This window comes from Thunnus maccoyii, chromosome 8 (genome assembly GCF_910596095.1).
Source record: "Thunnus maccoyii chromosome 8, fThuMac1.1, whole genome shotgun sequence".
Taxonomy (NCBI): Eukaryota; Metazoa; Chordata; class Actinopteri; order Scombriformes; family Scombridae; genus Thunnus; species Thunnus maccoyii.
This window is the reverse complement of record NC_056540.1, coordinates 7536748-7551162: the sequence shown is the minus strand read 5'-3', so window position 1 is coordinate 7551162 and position 14415 is coordinate 7536748. Positions and strand designations below refer to the sequence as shown.

General features: G+C 40.3%; 1 protein-coding gene across 2 annotated transcripts in view; it reads right to left on the bottom strand.

The window, feature by feature from the left end:
- Window positions 1–14415, bottom strand: part of il1rapl2 (interleukin 1 receptor accessory protein-like 2) — a 159860-nt gene that overhangs the window by 125977 nt on the left and 19468 nt on the right. For both annotated transcript variants that reach the window (XM_042419146.1, XM_042419147.1), the window contains exons 3-4: window positions 5060–5246; window positions 4812–4965 (exon numbers count right to left, since the gene is read on the bottom strand). In XM_042419146.1, coding sequence (XP_042275080.1) covers window positions 4812–4965; window positions 5060–5246 — 341 coding nt within the window. The remainder of the gene's footprint in view (window positions 1–4811; window positions 4966–5059; window positions 5247–14415) is intronic.

Sequence of the window (14415 nt, the reverse complement as noted above, 5' to 3'; positions counted from 1 at the left end):
CTGAGGGTCACTTTAGCTGACTGTTAGCGCAGTTGGCCACGGTCCAGACGACCAGGGTTTGAGTCCCGGTTTGGGAACCCTCCCTCGCTACAATATCAATATGACTAAAATGAGGTTGGTTAAAGAGTCATTAATTGCCCGGTCCTGCTGCGGCTTCTTCATGTGGCAGCTCTCAGCACTTCCGCGAACTTGTTAGGGTGAGGAGAGTTTCCTTGGGCAAACAAACACGACTGATGACGTCCTCACTGCTGTATAGTTCCAACAGGTCGCTGCAGTCTCTAAAAACTGCACTTCCATTCTCATCGCTCGTTCCACAGCGCTGTGAGCAAACCACAAATTATGAACCACGCTTTGCTCTTTAATTGTCATCCGGTGCCACTGGTCAGCAGGTGTCACTGAGTGTTACCATGAAAACATGACTCTTAGTTCTGAGTTAGCCTGGAAGTAGAGTGTTTTTGTTCTTAAAATAAGTCATTTATTTTTGTGAAATGTCCTACTTTGCATTCATCTAAAAGCAAAGTAAGGACTGGTGTAATGCTGCAGACTTCTAAAATATCTTTGTGAAACCAACCCCCATGTTGCACAAGTCTAGACCCAAGAATATCCCAGGAAAACGACACTATGAACAGCATTGTAAACACAAGAGATTACCCCAACTTTACAAAGTGTACACTTCCCTCGGGTGCAGCAGTTAATTAAAAGCTGCGAATGTTTAAAAAGTTATAGTAGGAAGCTTTGAAGGAAGCACACTGAGAGTGTGACGTTTAGAACGTATCCTGCTTTTCCCTCAGACTCTCTCAGACAACTTTGGGTCTATTTTCAGCTCTTCTTTTCAGCTAAGTGTGTTTCGTAGGAATCAAGATCATAGCCAACAGCTGATCTGCAAGCTCTGCCTGTGTCTTTACTTTAATCTCCATTTAATGTTGAAAGCACGGCGATAAAACCTGCTGCCAAGACACACAGACCTAACTACAGGATCAAGGACAGAGATGTTTAGCCAAGGCCTGGCACACACTGACAGATATCTTAGGGGCTGGTTTCACTGAAAATCATTTTCAGCGTGAGCGTTCAGTCTGAGGTACTGAGCTGAAGTTGAAGAAATCCCTGACTTCGCCATGTGAGATAGAGGGATCCTTCACAACGGCTAACGTTGCTGCAAAAATGCTGAAGGACCATGACACAGTAAATCTTCTCTTCTTCTGCAGCTAGCCAGCTGTCAAAGATGCACACACACACACACACATACTTATGCATGCAAACACACATACACACACATATCTTGCCGTTGGTCATGAGCATTGGCCTGGAATGGCCAGAGAATTGGCCCTGAGCTGTGTGTGTGTGTGTGTGTGTGTGTGTATGTGTGTAGACATGGAGAGAAAAGAGGCAGACAGAAACAGTCAAAGATCTAAATGTGGAGCAATATAGAGAGGAAGGAGAGAGAAGCTGAAAGAGTAAAGAAAATAATAAGAGTCAGAGAGATATTCTGGCTTCCTATACAGGATGAGATAAATTGGCCTCCCAGCAGTTGGCGTGTGCAGCATCCTGCAGACACACATACACACAAACACACACACACAAATGCAGAGCTCAGTTCATTCATGCTCATATTGTGTCACTGAGTTAGTTGATCCCCATATGTTAGCTTGCTTCCCTGCTCATTTTTGTAACCTGCCTGATGACAAAACACAACACATGAAATAGCAGAAGGTAAAAACTGAGTGGCATGTGAGGTTTAGCTGCTTTTTTTTTTTTTTTTTAGGTAGACATAAACGTCATGAAATGAATTCATAATGTATAAGAACAGCCTGATGTGGGATATTTCAGTGTGGAGTTGTTGTTTTTTTGTTTGTTTTTTTTTACATCAATTTTTACTGTCACAATTACAGAACCTGATATTTGATATGTAAATTTGGACTGATGACATCTCTCATGAGCATATTTGCATATTTTCTTGTTCTCCCTGGAGGACGTCATGCACCCACATATTATCTTTAAAAATCAGTTTCTGTTGTCTATTTTTATCTTTTTCAACATGATCCCCTTTCTTACTTCAAGTACCTGAAATTGTATCCCAATTGAAAATATGATTGGGCTCAATGCTGAAAATAAGTGATGTATTCAACTGATACCCACAAGTGACATTTTGTTTCAGGGGTTAATATCATCTTTGTACATTTTGCTCTTTAATTTGGCTACTTCTGCTGCAAGGATGAGGATTACAGCAGCACTGACACACAATTTCCCTTTACATCTCATTTACATGCTTTTATTTCCAGTTTTTTTGACTACTGTTATAATATATTCTTAAAGTCTATACATATATATGGATAGCATTTGCTAGCAATAGTCAATGTAAACAAGCCACTGGAGGATTTCAACATGGGAGCCTGCTCCTTTAACAGTACATACACAATGCATGTTTGGGGAGACATGTATAATAATGGCTGTGATTTCACTTGCATCACACACTCTCCATCCACAAGAGAGTAGATGAGGGGAACCTAGGAAATGTTGTACTGAATAATTCCCTGACAAATGAAGCAATGCCTGTTCAAATCAACTCCACTGAACAAGAGGCAGCTGTACATCTGAACCAGAACACAAAATGTGAGATAAAGGCGGCCCTGACTTTGGTTCTGGGTATCAGAAGGCAAGAGATGTGGAGCACTAAATGTAACACCGTATCCTCTTTCAACCCCGTGCTGCTTATCACTGCACATCACATTATATCAGACTGGAAAATCACTCATTGTGTGCGTTTTCATGTATGTGAATGTGAATGTGCGTAAGCCAAACACTGTCCGAATGTGTGAAACAAAGGCAGGATGCATGTTAAAGTGTGTATATGTGTGTGTGTGTGTGTGTGTGTCAAAGAAAATAAGCACAGTATGTTTTCATTGCTCTCAGATACCAACATGCATATTGCACATGACACAACAACAAAATGCAAGCAGGCGTGTGCACTCAATCAAAGAGACTGCAACCCTTCCCCACACACACAACACAAATGTGCAGATGGAAGTCAGCTTATATTCAAACAGCAAAGTGCAGATGTTACTGCCAAGTCAGGGTTAAGTCAAAAGCCACTGAAGCTTGAACTGTGTATGTTTAATCTGGGAATAAGACAAAAGCCCCAATTACAAATAAACACAATGAAGCCAGGAATGTAAATGTACTAAATTGTTTTATGGTAGGTTTATACTGTGCATTGAGGGAAACTTTGAAAGTGCTGTAGTAATGATGAATGATATATTGCTGAGTCTAGGCATCTGTCAAAAAATAATGGATGCTCCAGAGTCGCTGAGTGATCTAGTGTATATTAAAAGCAGGAAGAGTACATAATCCTTGTTGAAGGAGAGGAATTATACGCACATCACGTAGGTGCAAGGCTATTATAAAGCAGTATCAGTGAAAAAAGGTAACGCCTGCACACTTACTCCAAGCCACAAAATTTAATCTGGACAACATTTCAGTCAAGTCAGAAAGAACATTCTGACATATCCAGATTCAATTTTGTGGCTTGGAGTTAGAGTACATTACCTGCCACGGTTGAAGTCCACTTCATTTCTTTGATGGCAGTCAGATAAAAAACTATCTGAGTGGTGCAACACATGTGCAATTCATCAATGCTACAATTCTGTACAATTAGAAGGACTAAATAGATACCCAGGTTACTGTTTGCATACTGTCTGTTGGCGCCTCACCCAATGGATCCAGCACCTTTCCAAATGACTTGTTTGTGCTGTCTTATGCCAGGTTCAGACTACACAATATTTTTGTCTGATAAAATGTCACTGTGTCAATTTAGGGGATTATAGAGTCATACATTCTTGATGTGACTTGGCCGAGAGACATGACAGACACATTGGTACGTGACCAATCATGGATTGTCATCTTTTATGATCTGCATGATGTATTGGAAGAAGTTTCTAGGCACAAGAATGTAAACAAAACATGGCATCCGAAGCACTGTGTATGATACTGGCTGTCTGGTTGCCATAGCGCCATGAAACTTCCCTCTGTTTCACAGTTCCACCTAGCAGCATGAGCAGCACCAACAACATCGTCCCAGATGCAGCATCGGTTGTCGTCCACTGTGATACTCTACACAAGATAAAACGATCGATTGTCTCACCTGATGCAAATTTGCGGTCCTGATGCCCTATGTCTGTCAGGTCGGCCTGTTATCGAGCCGATATCGTGTATTCTGAATCTGACATTACATGTCCTATCCTATGGCATCATTTCTCTATACCATCCCATCACAACCCATCCTATCCCATGATTTTCCTATCCTTTTCGTATCTTATCCCATCTTATCCAATCCCATCCCATTTTACCCTATCCTTTTCCTATCCTATCGTAGCCTATCCTATCTTATCCAGTCCCATCCCAACATATCCTGTCATTTGCAATAATCATCAATACCACTCTATCTGGTCATACTGCCTATTGTATATTGTCCTATCCCAACCCATCCAATCCCATTAAATCCTATCGTTCATTATCTTTAATAATATAATCTCTCTAATTGTCATGGATCCATCCATCCATCAATGTGTACAGTACAGGTAGACAGCATACAGTATTTCTGGCATTAGGGATACGTGCTTCTCTCAGAATAGTCAGCATATAGTCAAAATACATTTTGACTTCTGAATTGCATACTTCCAATAAATGTTGTTTTCTTTTCAAGGTTTTGTAATTTCTCAAACCACAATAATGAAGTAAATATGATGTATATTTTTCTTTATAGGACCATCCATCCATCCATCCATCCATCCATCCATCCATGCACTGTGTCCTACCTGTGACTTTGAGTTGTGTGGTCCGCCGCACCAGTCTGGATCCATACTGTAACTCACAGGTGTAATTTCCCCCGTCGCCCTCCTCCACCTCAGGAATCCAGATGTGTGTTGTGTTCACAATGATAGAGCTTCTCCATTCAACCCGTTCACACTCCTGACAGGAGACACAAGCAGACTGATTGAACTACAACACTCTACAACAGACTTCGGTATAGTTACTCTCATATTTCTTTATGTGTGCATCGTACCTTGTACCAGGTCATCTGTGGTTGTTTGTATGGAGCCAAGTAGTCTTCTATATCCCTACAGGTGATCATCTTGCTGTGGGTAATCTCAGCTTTCTCCAGATAGCGGATTTTGCTGCTGAAGCATTTCCCCTCGTCACTCTCCTCCACCGTCATCGACATGGACACTTTCATGCAGTATGTTGAGTTCCTTAAGAGATTACACACACAACATTGGGAAATGTTACAATCACGTTCCTCTACTTACATTAGCAGATGTTTGTACTCTGAGACAAGAGATACATAAAAAGTGAATAAGCAGCATAAAACTTGAAGTTCCAATAACAAATGTAAACTCCTCCCCACACGAATGTCCCACATACACAAGCCCAGCACCCTAAAATGAATCTGAGTGGATTGTATTGAGCACATTTGTTCATCCACTGATGTACTGTGCTCATTGTGTCAAAGGGAGTTAACTACAGCAGTGACATGAGTCATTCTTTGTCCAACACTGGAACTCTGCGTGAAACGGTGTAGGAGCTGTTTTCATGGTGACAGTATTGGGTAGACCGTTTGGCACTGCTGTGGGTATTTTGGTAAAATTATAAGCCCTCAGTGTTTCATTGACACCAGTGAAGGAATAGATATCCAGAAGAAATTATTTAACACTCACAAAGAAAACATAATTTCATAAGAAAGTAATCTACTGTATGAAAAGGCACAGCCTCAGGCAATATATTAATGCAATAGTGTATTTCTCTTATCCTTTGAACCTTTTTGTCCACAATAGCTTGTGTTGAAGGATCCGTCTTCATCCCTGTTGAAATTTAAAAAGTCAGGATTTGTCCATCATGACAAAGACTAAATGTTACTCATCATTTCTACAATCTGGTAGAGTGAAGACTTTTCTGATAGAATCTTAACAGAAGTGAGAGTTTCGTCCATTAGCCACCGTATGTAAACTTTGGCCACTGACCTGGACTACGTATCTGTAATTATCTCTATGTTCCCTGTAGATAACCATTACACTTAAGCCTAATACACAGTAAAGGGTCTGTATGAGAGTTTCCATTAAACGGCCTGTAGATGAACAACTTTTACAAACCAAATATCAATCTTTAGAGGTCTATTATCAAACAAAACTGCCAAATCAGCTAAATGTGACAGACAAGTCACAAGGATGACTGATTGAACTTGTGCTGTCTGTTCAATTTCATATCCATTTATGTTCCACAAAAAAGGTTTAGACAAGTTATTAAAATCAATGAATCAGATGCCTTAGAGCTGCTGTAAGAGCTCATTTTCTCACTTTTAGGATGATGGAATGATTTTATTGCTAATCCTGACATGATATATTACATGACTAATGGACCAAATGTCTACGACAGTGTAACATTTGAACACAATATTATCTCAATTTCATACTATATGGTAATACTAACTACATTTTGTGCAAATTAATAAATGTTTGCAAGAGGGTAGAACAGAGTTGGTGGTTTGTACTATTTTCTACTATAAGGGAATGACACATGGTGTGAGAAAACAGACACAAATCACATCAACCACTACTTCTAAACTTCACAGCCAACTGACTGCAGCTGTTATTGGTGAACACCTACCTGCCCAGGACCCAGCAGACAGACAAGTTAGCGACTAACTGATGAACAAAGTAGAATGTTTAGCAGCTAAAGAGCCAGATATTTCTCTCTGGAAACCAAAGCAGATGTAAAAGGAGGGTGAACATTTGACTTACATTCATTAAGAACCCAGAAACACTACTCCGAATGAATTCTAACATTGCTCCATGTCTCATGGATGCATTCCTAACATGTTCACCATAATAGTTTTATGAGGTTATGATATGTAAATGCTCTGTTTACAGCTTGTTGATATAACCTAAGTGGCCAAATAATTAATAATTAATAATAATAATAATAATAATGTCTGTTCCGCAAGGTTTATCCTGCCTTGTTTTTGCACAAGGATCCAATTAAGGTGTAGCTCTTAATGGGAGCAGCTGTGCAACAACTGAGCTGAAGCAATAACTTGTAGGATTTAAGGACTTTGGATAAATGTGTCTGTCAGATGAATAAATGTACATGTATATTAAGAAAAGGTGAGTTGTTGTTTGTTATTGATGCTGGAGGCAAGAGCTCCCGGTGTCAACAGGATATCATACTAAATCCTGTTGTTCTGCTGTTGCATGTGTGACACTATGTCCTTGAGATGAATCATATAATGCAATAAAAAACAAACAAACTTTGAAGTCTGTTATGATGTTTATGATGCAATGTGTTTTCAACAACATCTTGGATTTGAGGACTTATCTGCTCAAGGTGATTGTAATTATATTGTGTGTGTGTGTGTGTGTGTGTGTGTGTGTGTGTGTGTGTGGAAGCTCCAGTGTGTGTGTGTTCTCCCAAGTTCACCTCCAGACACAAAGGACCACATTGATCTCTCTTTCTTTCTCTCTCTCTCTCTCTCTCTCTCTCTCACACACACACACACACACACACACACACGACTCATCCATTGTCCCCTAACCACAACCTCTCATCTAAGTGGATCTAAACCACTTATCCCATCAATGCTGACTGTGTGTGTGTGTGTGTGTGTGTGTGTGTGTGTGTGTGTGTGTGTGTGTGTGTGTGTGTGTGTGTTTGTGTGTGTGTGTGTGTGTGTGTGTGTGTGTGTGTGTGTGTGTGTGTGTGTTTCTTACAGGGGACACAGGGATTTTTTTTTTTCAGTCATTGACCTAACCAAGACCACTGAGCATTGAACTAGAGTCCTGGAAAGCTGTTTATCCATCCACCCCTCAGTTTCTCTCCTGATCAATCCATCTCCAGCCTGCAGCCTCTTGTTTTCTCCTCCAGTGATTCAGTTACCTTTTCCTGCATGCTCCTGTGGCTCTCTCTCCCTCTCTCTCTCACACACACACACACATACATCAACCAGCCTTCTAGAAACTCTTTACATTTATCTAGACTTTTTTGTGCTTCAAATCACAGCATTTAACTTCACCGCATGCACTACCGTCATCATTACAGTCACTGTTTGCTACGTATCTTTTTTAGAATCATTTTAAAAAGTACAGTTTTATACTATAAAGCTCCTAGTTTACGGTTGTACTGAAACTCTACTCTTGATTATCAATGATCAAAAGTGAAAAGTGAAAGCTCAGGTAAAAACAGACATGTATTCCTTATTCCAGAGAAACATATTTTCCATGCAAAACCAGACCTCAAATAAATGTGAAACCAAATAAGACAATTTCCGACAACCCAGCTTACATGGAAAAATGACAAAATGTTTCATGCAAGCAATTTAGCACAACCAAGTAAATTTTTTGTCACTACCTTCCAAAACAACCCATTTGAACATTTTCTGATATCATTTGTCAGTGCAGTTAGAACTGATGGATGTTGGATATAAAGACTGCTTTAGTGAGAAAAACAAAACAAAATAAAAGGATAGCATCATGCAAAATTGTCAGCTCAAAAATTGCAAAAATGATGGAAAAACATACCGAGCCACACCTGATCAGTTTGCTTTTAAATATAATAAAGTTTGTTTAAAGCAAAAAACGCACATTGAAAGACAAGGTTTAGGACTTGGACTTGACTCGGGACTTCATAGCCAAGTCTTGAGACCTTACTTGTGTATTACAAAAGAGTGACTTTCCCCTTTTTTTGTAACCATGACACACATGGATCAAGGATCATGTTTTAAACCAGATCCTCCCTTGCAAAGGCGCTGACACAAACGCACTCCCATCCAAGAGTGGAAAGAGATGATATTGTTCTATATGTGTACGCCAGTGATGCACACTGAACTGAGATGAACTGAAAAGTGGAGAACGGCAACAGCTTTCTTTTGTCTCTCTCTCAACTGTGTCCTTCTAAACTTTCCTTTCTTTTCCATTGTTATATCACCCATTGTCGTACTTTTCCCCCCCCTCTGCCTGTCCAACCCAGAAATCAGAAGCCAAACACTAAACGGTAAAAACAGCATCTATGTAAAGAAGAATGTATTATGCATATCTCACTATAAACATGATGATTCAATTAGACTGCGATGCAAACGTGGTGTCAGAAGCATTTAGCGCATGCTGTGCACCTCTTACGGATGCAAATTGTGTGTCTGTGTGGGTGTGTGTATTCATATCTGGCGCTGTGTGGAATACATTTAAATGCTTCAGTTGGTAAAATGGCCCTAAAGTAAAAGACACGGAGTGTTTAATGTGCTAGATGCTACAGCTGCACATACTGTTGCTGAGCTGTACATTTTAGTGACAAAAAGGACGTTGCACCTGGAATAATGGAGTTATATTGATGCTAGAAATAAGATATTCAGTGTATAGACATTTTTTTCTGCGCCAATTACCTGAAGCAAACAAGTAATATCTGAATGTATTTGGGATTTCTAAATGAACACGGTTCAAACCAACGTTAGTCTGATTATATTACCTCCTACACCTAATTACAATATGTTCATGCCATTTGTTTGTGAAATTCTTGGAAATACAGGAAATGACTAATTGAAGCAGAGGCAGATGGAGCAGAATGAAAGAAAGCGGATATACCAAATAAAATTGCCTAATTTCATCACAAATATCTTGAGGATGTGTTGAATATCACAGCAGTTTCAGTGTATTTTCACAGACTATCTGAGATTGGGACTTTGCTTTGGAAACTGTTTGACATCAGTTCATTAGTTGTATTGCCAACAGATGTATTTTCAGCACTTCAGAAATGCAGGAAATGTGTTTTAATTCAAATTTATTTATTTATTTTCTGGGGGAGGACCCCCAGACAACCCCGCCAATTATGTATCTTTCCGACTTTGCTCCCCCATTTTAAAACATAACCAGACGTTCATGATTACACCGAATCTAAAATTCACACAGGCTACATCCAGCCAAGCTAAGCTAAACTACAGTAACTAGTTTAACTAAGCTAAGCTAAGCTAACTGGCTTAAAGAAAATGGAAACAGGGAAACATATAGCCTGGCTCTAACGAACGGCAAAAAAAATGCACCTACCAGCACCTCTAAAACTTACAGATGAACACGGAGGTTGTGTACTAGACTATTTCTTGGCCAGGAGCATCAATTTCTTGGAGTCTCTGTTTCCTGGCAACCTCATGGTGATGACAAGACTCCAAGAAGTTACTAAAGCCAGCTGCCATTTTCCAGTTTTTATGCTGCTGGCTGTTGCCATATATTTACAGTACAGACATGCGAGTGGTCTTGTGACCGATCTTCTCATCTAACGCGGCGTACATACAGCACAGAAAGTTTGTCCTAAACCTCGCCCTGTTCACAGAGTTTATAATGAGTTGGTTTCTGGGGTGAAATTCTAAGAAAAATCTTAGAATGATGTTTTTTACACATTTCCATACAAAAATAATATGAGCTCCCCTTGAGGATAAAAGCTGTTGAGGGAACATTTCAGCCCTGAAGACAGCTGCTAATGTGAATATCTGTCAAGAGGAAAGAAAAGGACATGTATGTGGCACAGGACCTCATTAACCAGACAAGACAATGGCTGCAAGAAGCAGAGGAAGGAGTACAGATCATGAAACACTGAATAATAGAGTTAATGCAGTGCTACAGATTAGAATGTGCCGGGATGGTGTCTAAGGTTCATCTTGATCTTATTAGAGATGTGTTAGCATTTCAAGCCTCGGGTTATTCCATTCTCACTCATCGTGCACACTCTGCCAGCCGACAGCAGCATGAACAGCGCTGGTGTTTATTCAGATCATTGATGGGACACATGTCCACGTTATTGGCAGTGTAATCTTTTTTCAACAACCCTATTTGCTGTACATGGGCTTTCCACTATCAGTCGGAAATACTCACTGTGTAATTGAGAGATAAGTCGTGATAATAGGATTATTCCAAACACACAAATAAAGCCATTACATGTCAGCCTGTAAGAACGGCACAAATATTAAAAGGTCAGTTCACTCAATTAACAGAAAAGCTACAGTTTGTTAGGAACCTTATGGCTGAGAGCCCTGATATCACAAGAGGTAACGGAGTCAGTTCTTTTGTCATGATTTCCATTGTGCATAAATGTGTCATTGTTAAAGGTATACTGCACGAGATTTACCTAAAAAAACAATGTATAGACTTGTACAAAATAACCCTCTGCCTGTATTTTCTCATTTTCTTATCATGTTGCTATGTTTGGGACGCTTCTGGGCGTCAACCTTTGTGCAGTGGGTGTGTAGCCCCCAGCCAATAACAATGTGCAGGGTGTGAGGTCTGGACTCGTAGCGTAGCAACCAGGTTACATCTACTGTCTCCGTCTCTCTCCTGTGCTTTGCTTCGCTCTGTGTCATGGATGTGTAAAGAGCTGCAGGTCCGTGTGTCTGCTTGACCGAGGGCAGGGCTGAGCTACACACACGCAGAGCAGAGAGACCACAGCGGACAGGATGAAGCTCTGCATTCACACAAAATCCAGCAATGCAACACCTTCCTGCAGGGTTGTGCGGAGGAGTGGGCATGTTTATTTGTGCTTTAGAACATAACTGCACTGAAACAATCAGAAAATGAGGTTTAAGTTTGAAAGCTGTTTGTCAAATCCTGCAGACTACACCTTTAAATGTATTTGTATATTTATATATGAGCTTTATTCATATACTGTATGGTATATAAGTCAAAGTAATATACTATGGATGTGTGGATGCTAGAGGCTCCAATGGCAATGAAGGTTGCTCTGTTAGTCCACCACTTTGGTTCAAACTAAAATACCTCAATAACTACTGGATGGATTTCAATGGGATTTTGCACAGACACTCGTGGACACCAGAGGATGAATTGCAATAACTTTGGTAATCCCTTGACTTTTCACCTTTTCACCAATCTTCTCCACTGCAACACTCCTTCCTGCTGCCCACATTCATCTGTTGCCCACCTGTTATCTCCACCATCCAGGACCAAGCACCAGACTTGGGGTAACAGGACTTTCTCCATTGCTGCCCCAATCCTCTGGACCTCTCTCCTAAAACACATCTGGGAGTGAACCAACCTGTCCGCATTCAAAAACTACTCAAAACTCAGTGCTTAATTCAATGTCCCCTGCTACCTAATGTGTTTTTATTGTGTTTTATATAGACACTTTTTCTTTTTCTGTGCAAAGCTACTTTGAGTTGAAAAGCAAAGAAATTATTATGATTATTATTATCATTATTATCATTATTATAGCACAACCAGCAGGTCAAAGTTTATACTCACTGAGTGACGTATCTTAATGGATTGGCACAACATTTTGTGCAGACGTTAATGGTTTGCAGATGATGTATGTGAATAACTTTGGTGATCTCTTGACTTTCCCTCTAGCGCCACACGCAGGTCAAACTTCTGATTTGTCTGATACTTTGGTTTTTGACCAGATAACCTGCAAAACTAATGACATTCCCATCAACCTCAGCTGTACTTTGTGTTTAGTGCTAAATAGTAAATGTTAGCCTGTTAACACAAAATACTGAAAAACATTATACTTGCTAAACCAGCATTTTAACGTTGTCTTTATGAGCCTATTAGCATGCTGGATTTAGCATTAAGCTTAAAGCATCTCTGTGCATAAGTACTGTACAGCCTCATAGAGCCTCTAGCATGGCTGCAGACTCTCAGTTTTGTTATAGGATACATGCCTAAACACCACATTCATTATAGTGGAATTAACTCCACTGACACATCCTCTAGCATGGTTTTCTAAATGTATGTCCGTTGCTGCTCTGTGTGGGGCTTTGGTAACAAACCTGTTTTGGCAAACATGCCTTACAAATAAATTTGGCCAGACTTGACAATTTAATGCCAGTAAAATCTGTCCAGTGAAGCTGCATCCTGTCCTGCTGGAGATGAATGGGGAGAAAAAAGAGATTTAAAAAGGTGAAAGGAAAGATTTGTGGCTGCCATCCTGTGTTTGATGTGAGTGTTTGACATCCATAACCTTTTGTTATCAGCACGTTTCTACGTTAGGCCCAGGCGTAGTATACACACACACACACACACACACACACAGACCTTTTGTGTGTGTGTGTGTGTGCACGTGTATGTGTGTGTGGTCTGTGGCGTGTGGCTTGTTATTTTGTAACATGGCTAAGAAAGGGTACAGTTGGTCGCCTTTATTTGCATTTGAAGACAGCTATGAATAAAACATGGTATCTCACTCTCACACTTACTGCTGTGAATGTGTGTGTGTCTGTGTGAACGTGTGTGTGTGTGTCTGTGTGAATGTGTGTGTGTGTGTTCATGAGTCCCTACTGTATGTGCATCTATTAAGACAAATGAGGAATGTGCTGCCATGCTGGAACAGATGTCAGGTATGAGGAAGAACTTCTTTCAATGCAACTAGCGACACCACTGACAAATCGACTGAGAACGCAGCGAATAACATAACTTAAAATGACATACGTTCATGTTGGAGTTCAAAGCAGTGTTTGAGGCTATCATACTGGCACAGCGACAGCATATGTATTGAGGCTATAATGATTTTTTCATCATTACACTCTGATCCTAATTTGATGGGATCGCTGTACATCTGTTGTAGTGTGCACAGTCGCTTCCAAAGTGCCCTCAAGCAAGGCATTGATATCCCTACTTCTCCAGGCGCTCTGTTCTTTCGCTGACCGCTGATATTTCATAATTGTGTAATATCTGTGTGTGTGTGTGTGTGTGTTTGTGGCAGATCAAAAAAACACAAATTCCAATTACCTAAAATGCAAAATGACCCATAAATTAATCTCCAAACCAACTTGTAATCCAACGTATCCTCCCCGTCAATAAATCAAGCACTCTCCCTGCAATTACCCTCCTATGATCAGGGCAGTCTGCTGGAGGGTGCGTTGAATTATGGCGCTAATAGAGGGGGATGTATCCTGGCCAGCAGGCAGCGTGTTTATACCTGGACGGAGCTGCAGATTAATTTGACTATCAATCTAACTAACAGGCAGAGAGACGGAGCACAGACACCTGCGCACGCTGAGACATTCACACACACACACACAGGCGCACACACATTTCCGTGCGTGTACGTACAGTATTGGAGCACAAATGCTTATACATATGGTGCACGTATTAGCAAACAACAGGCTGTATTATGTTAAATTTTGCTTGTGCAGAGCTTTTTTCAATGTTTAATTTAGATATTTTCCACCAAATGGCCACCATGCATATGCCTCATTTAATAATACTCTACATGAACTGAGTTTTAAAAGGATTGCATTTACTATTTTTATGTCACAGCTACTCGAGAAGTGCTACTGTGAGTCATTTTACAGAAGCATGTCCTTTTGAGTAATTTGACTATTAGAAAATACAGTTAAACAGCATCAGAATACACTGAAACTGCATGAAAATACCATTT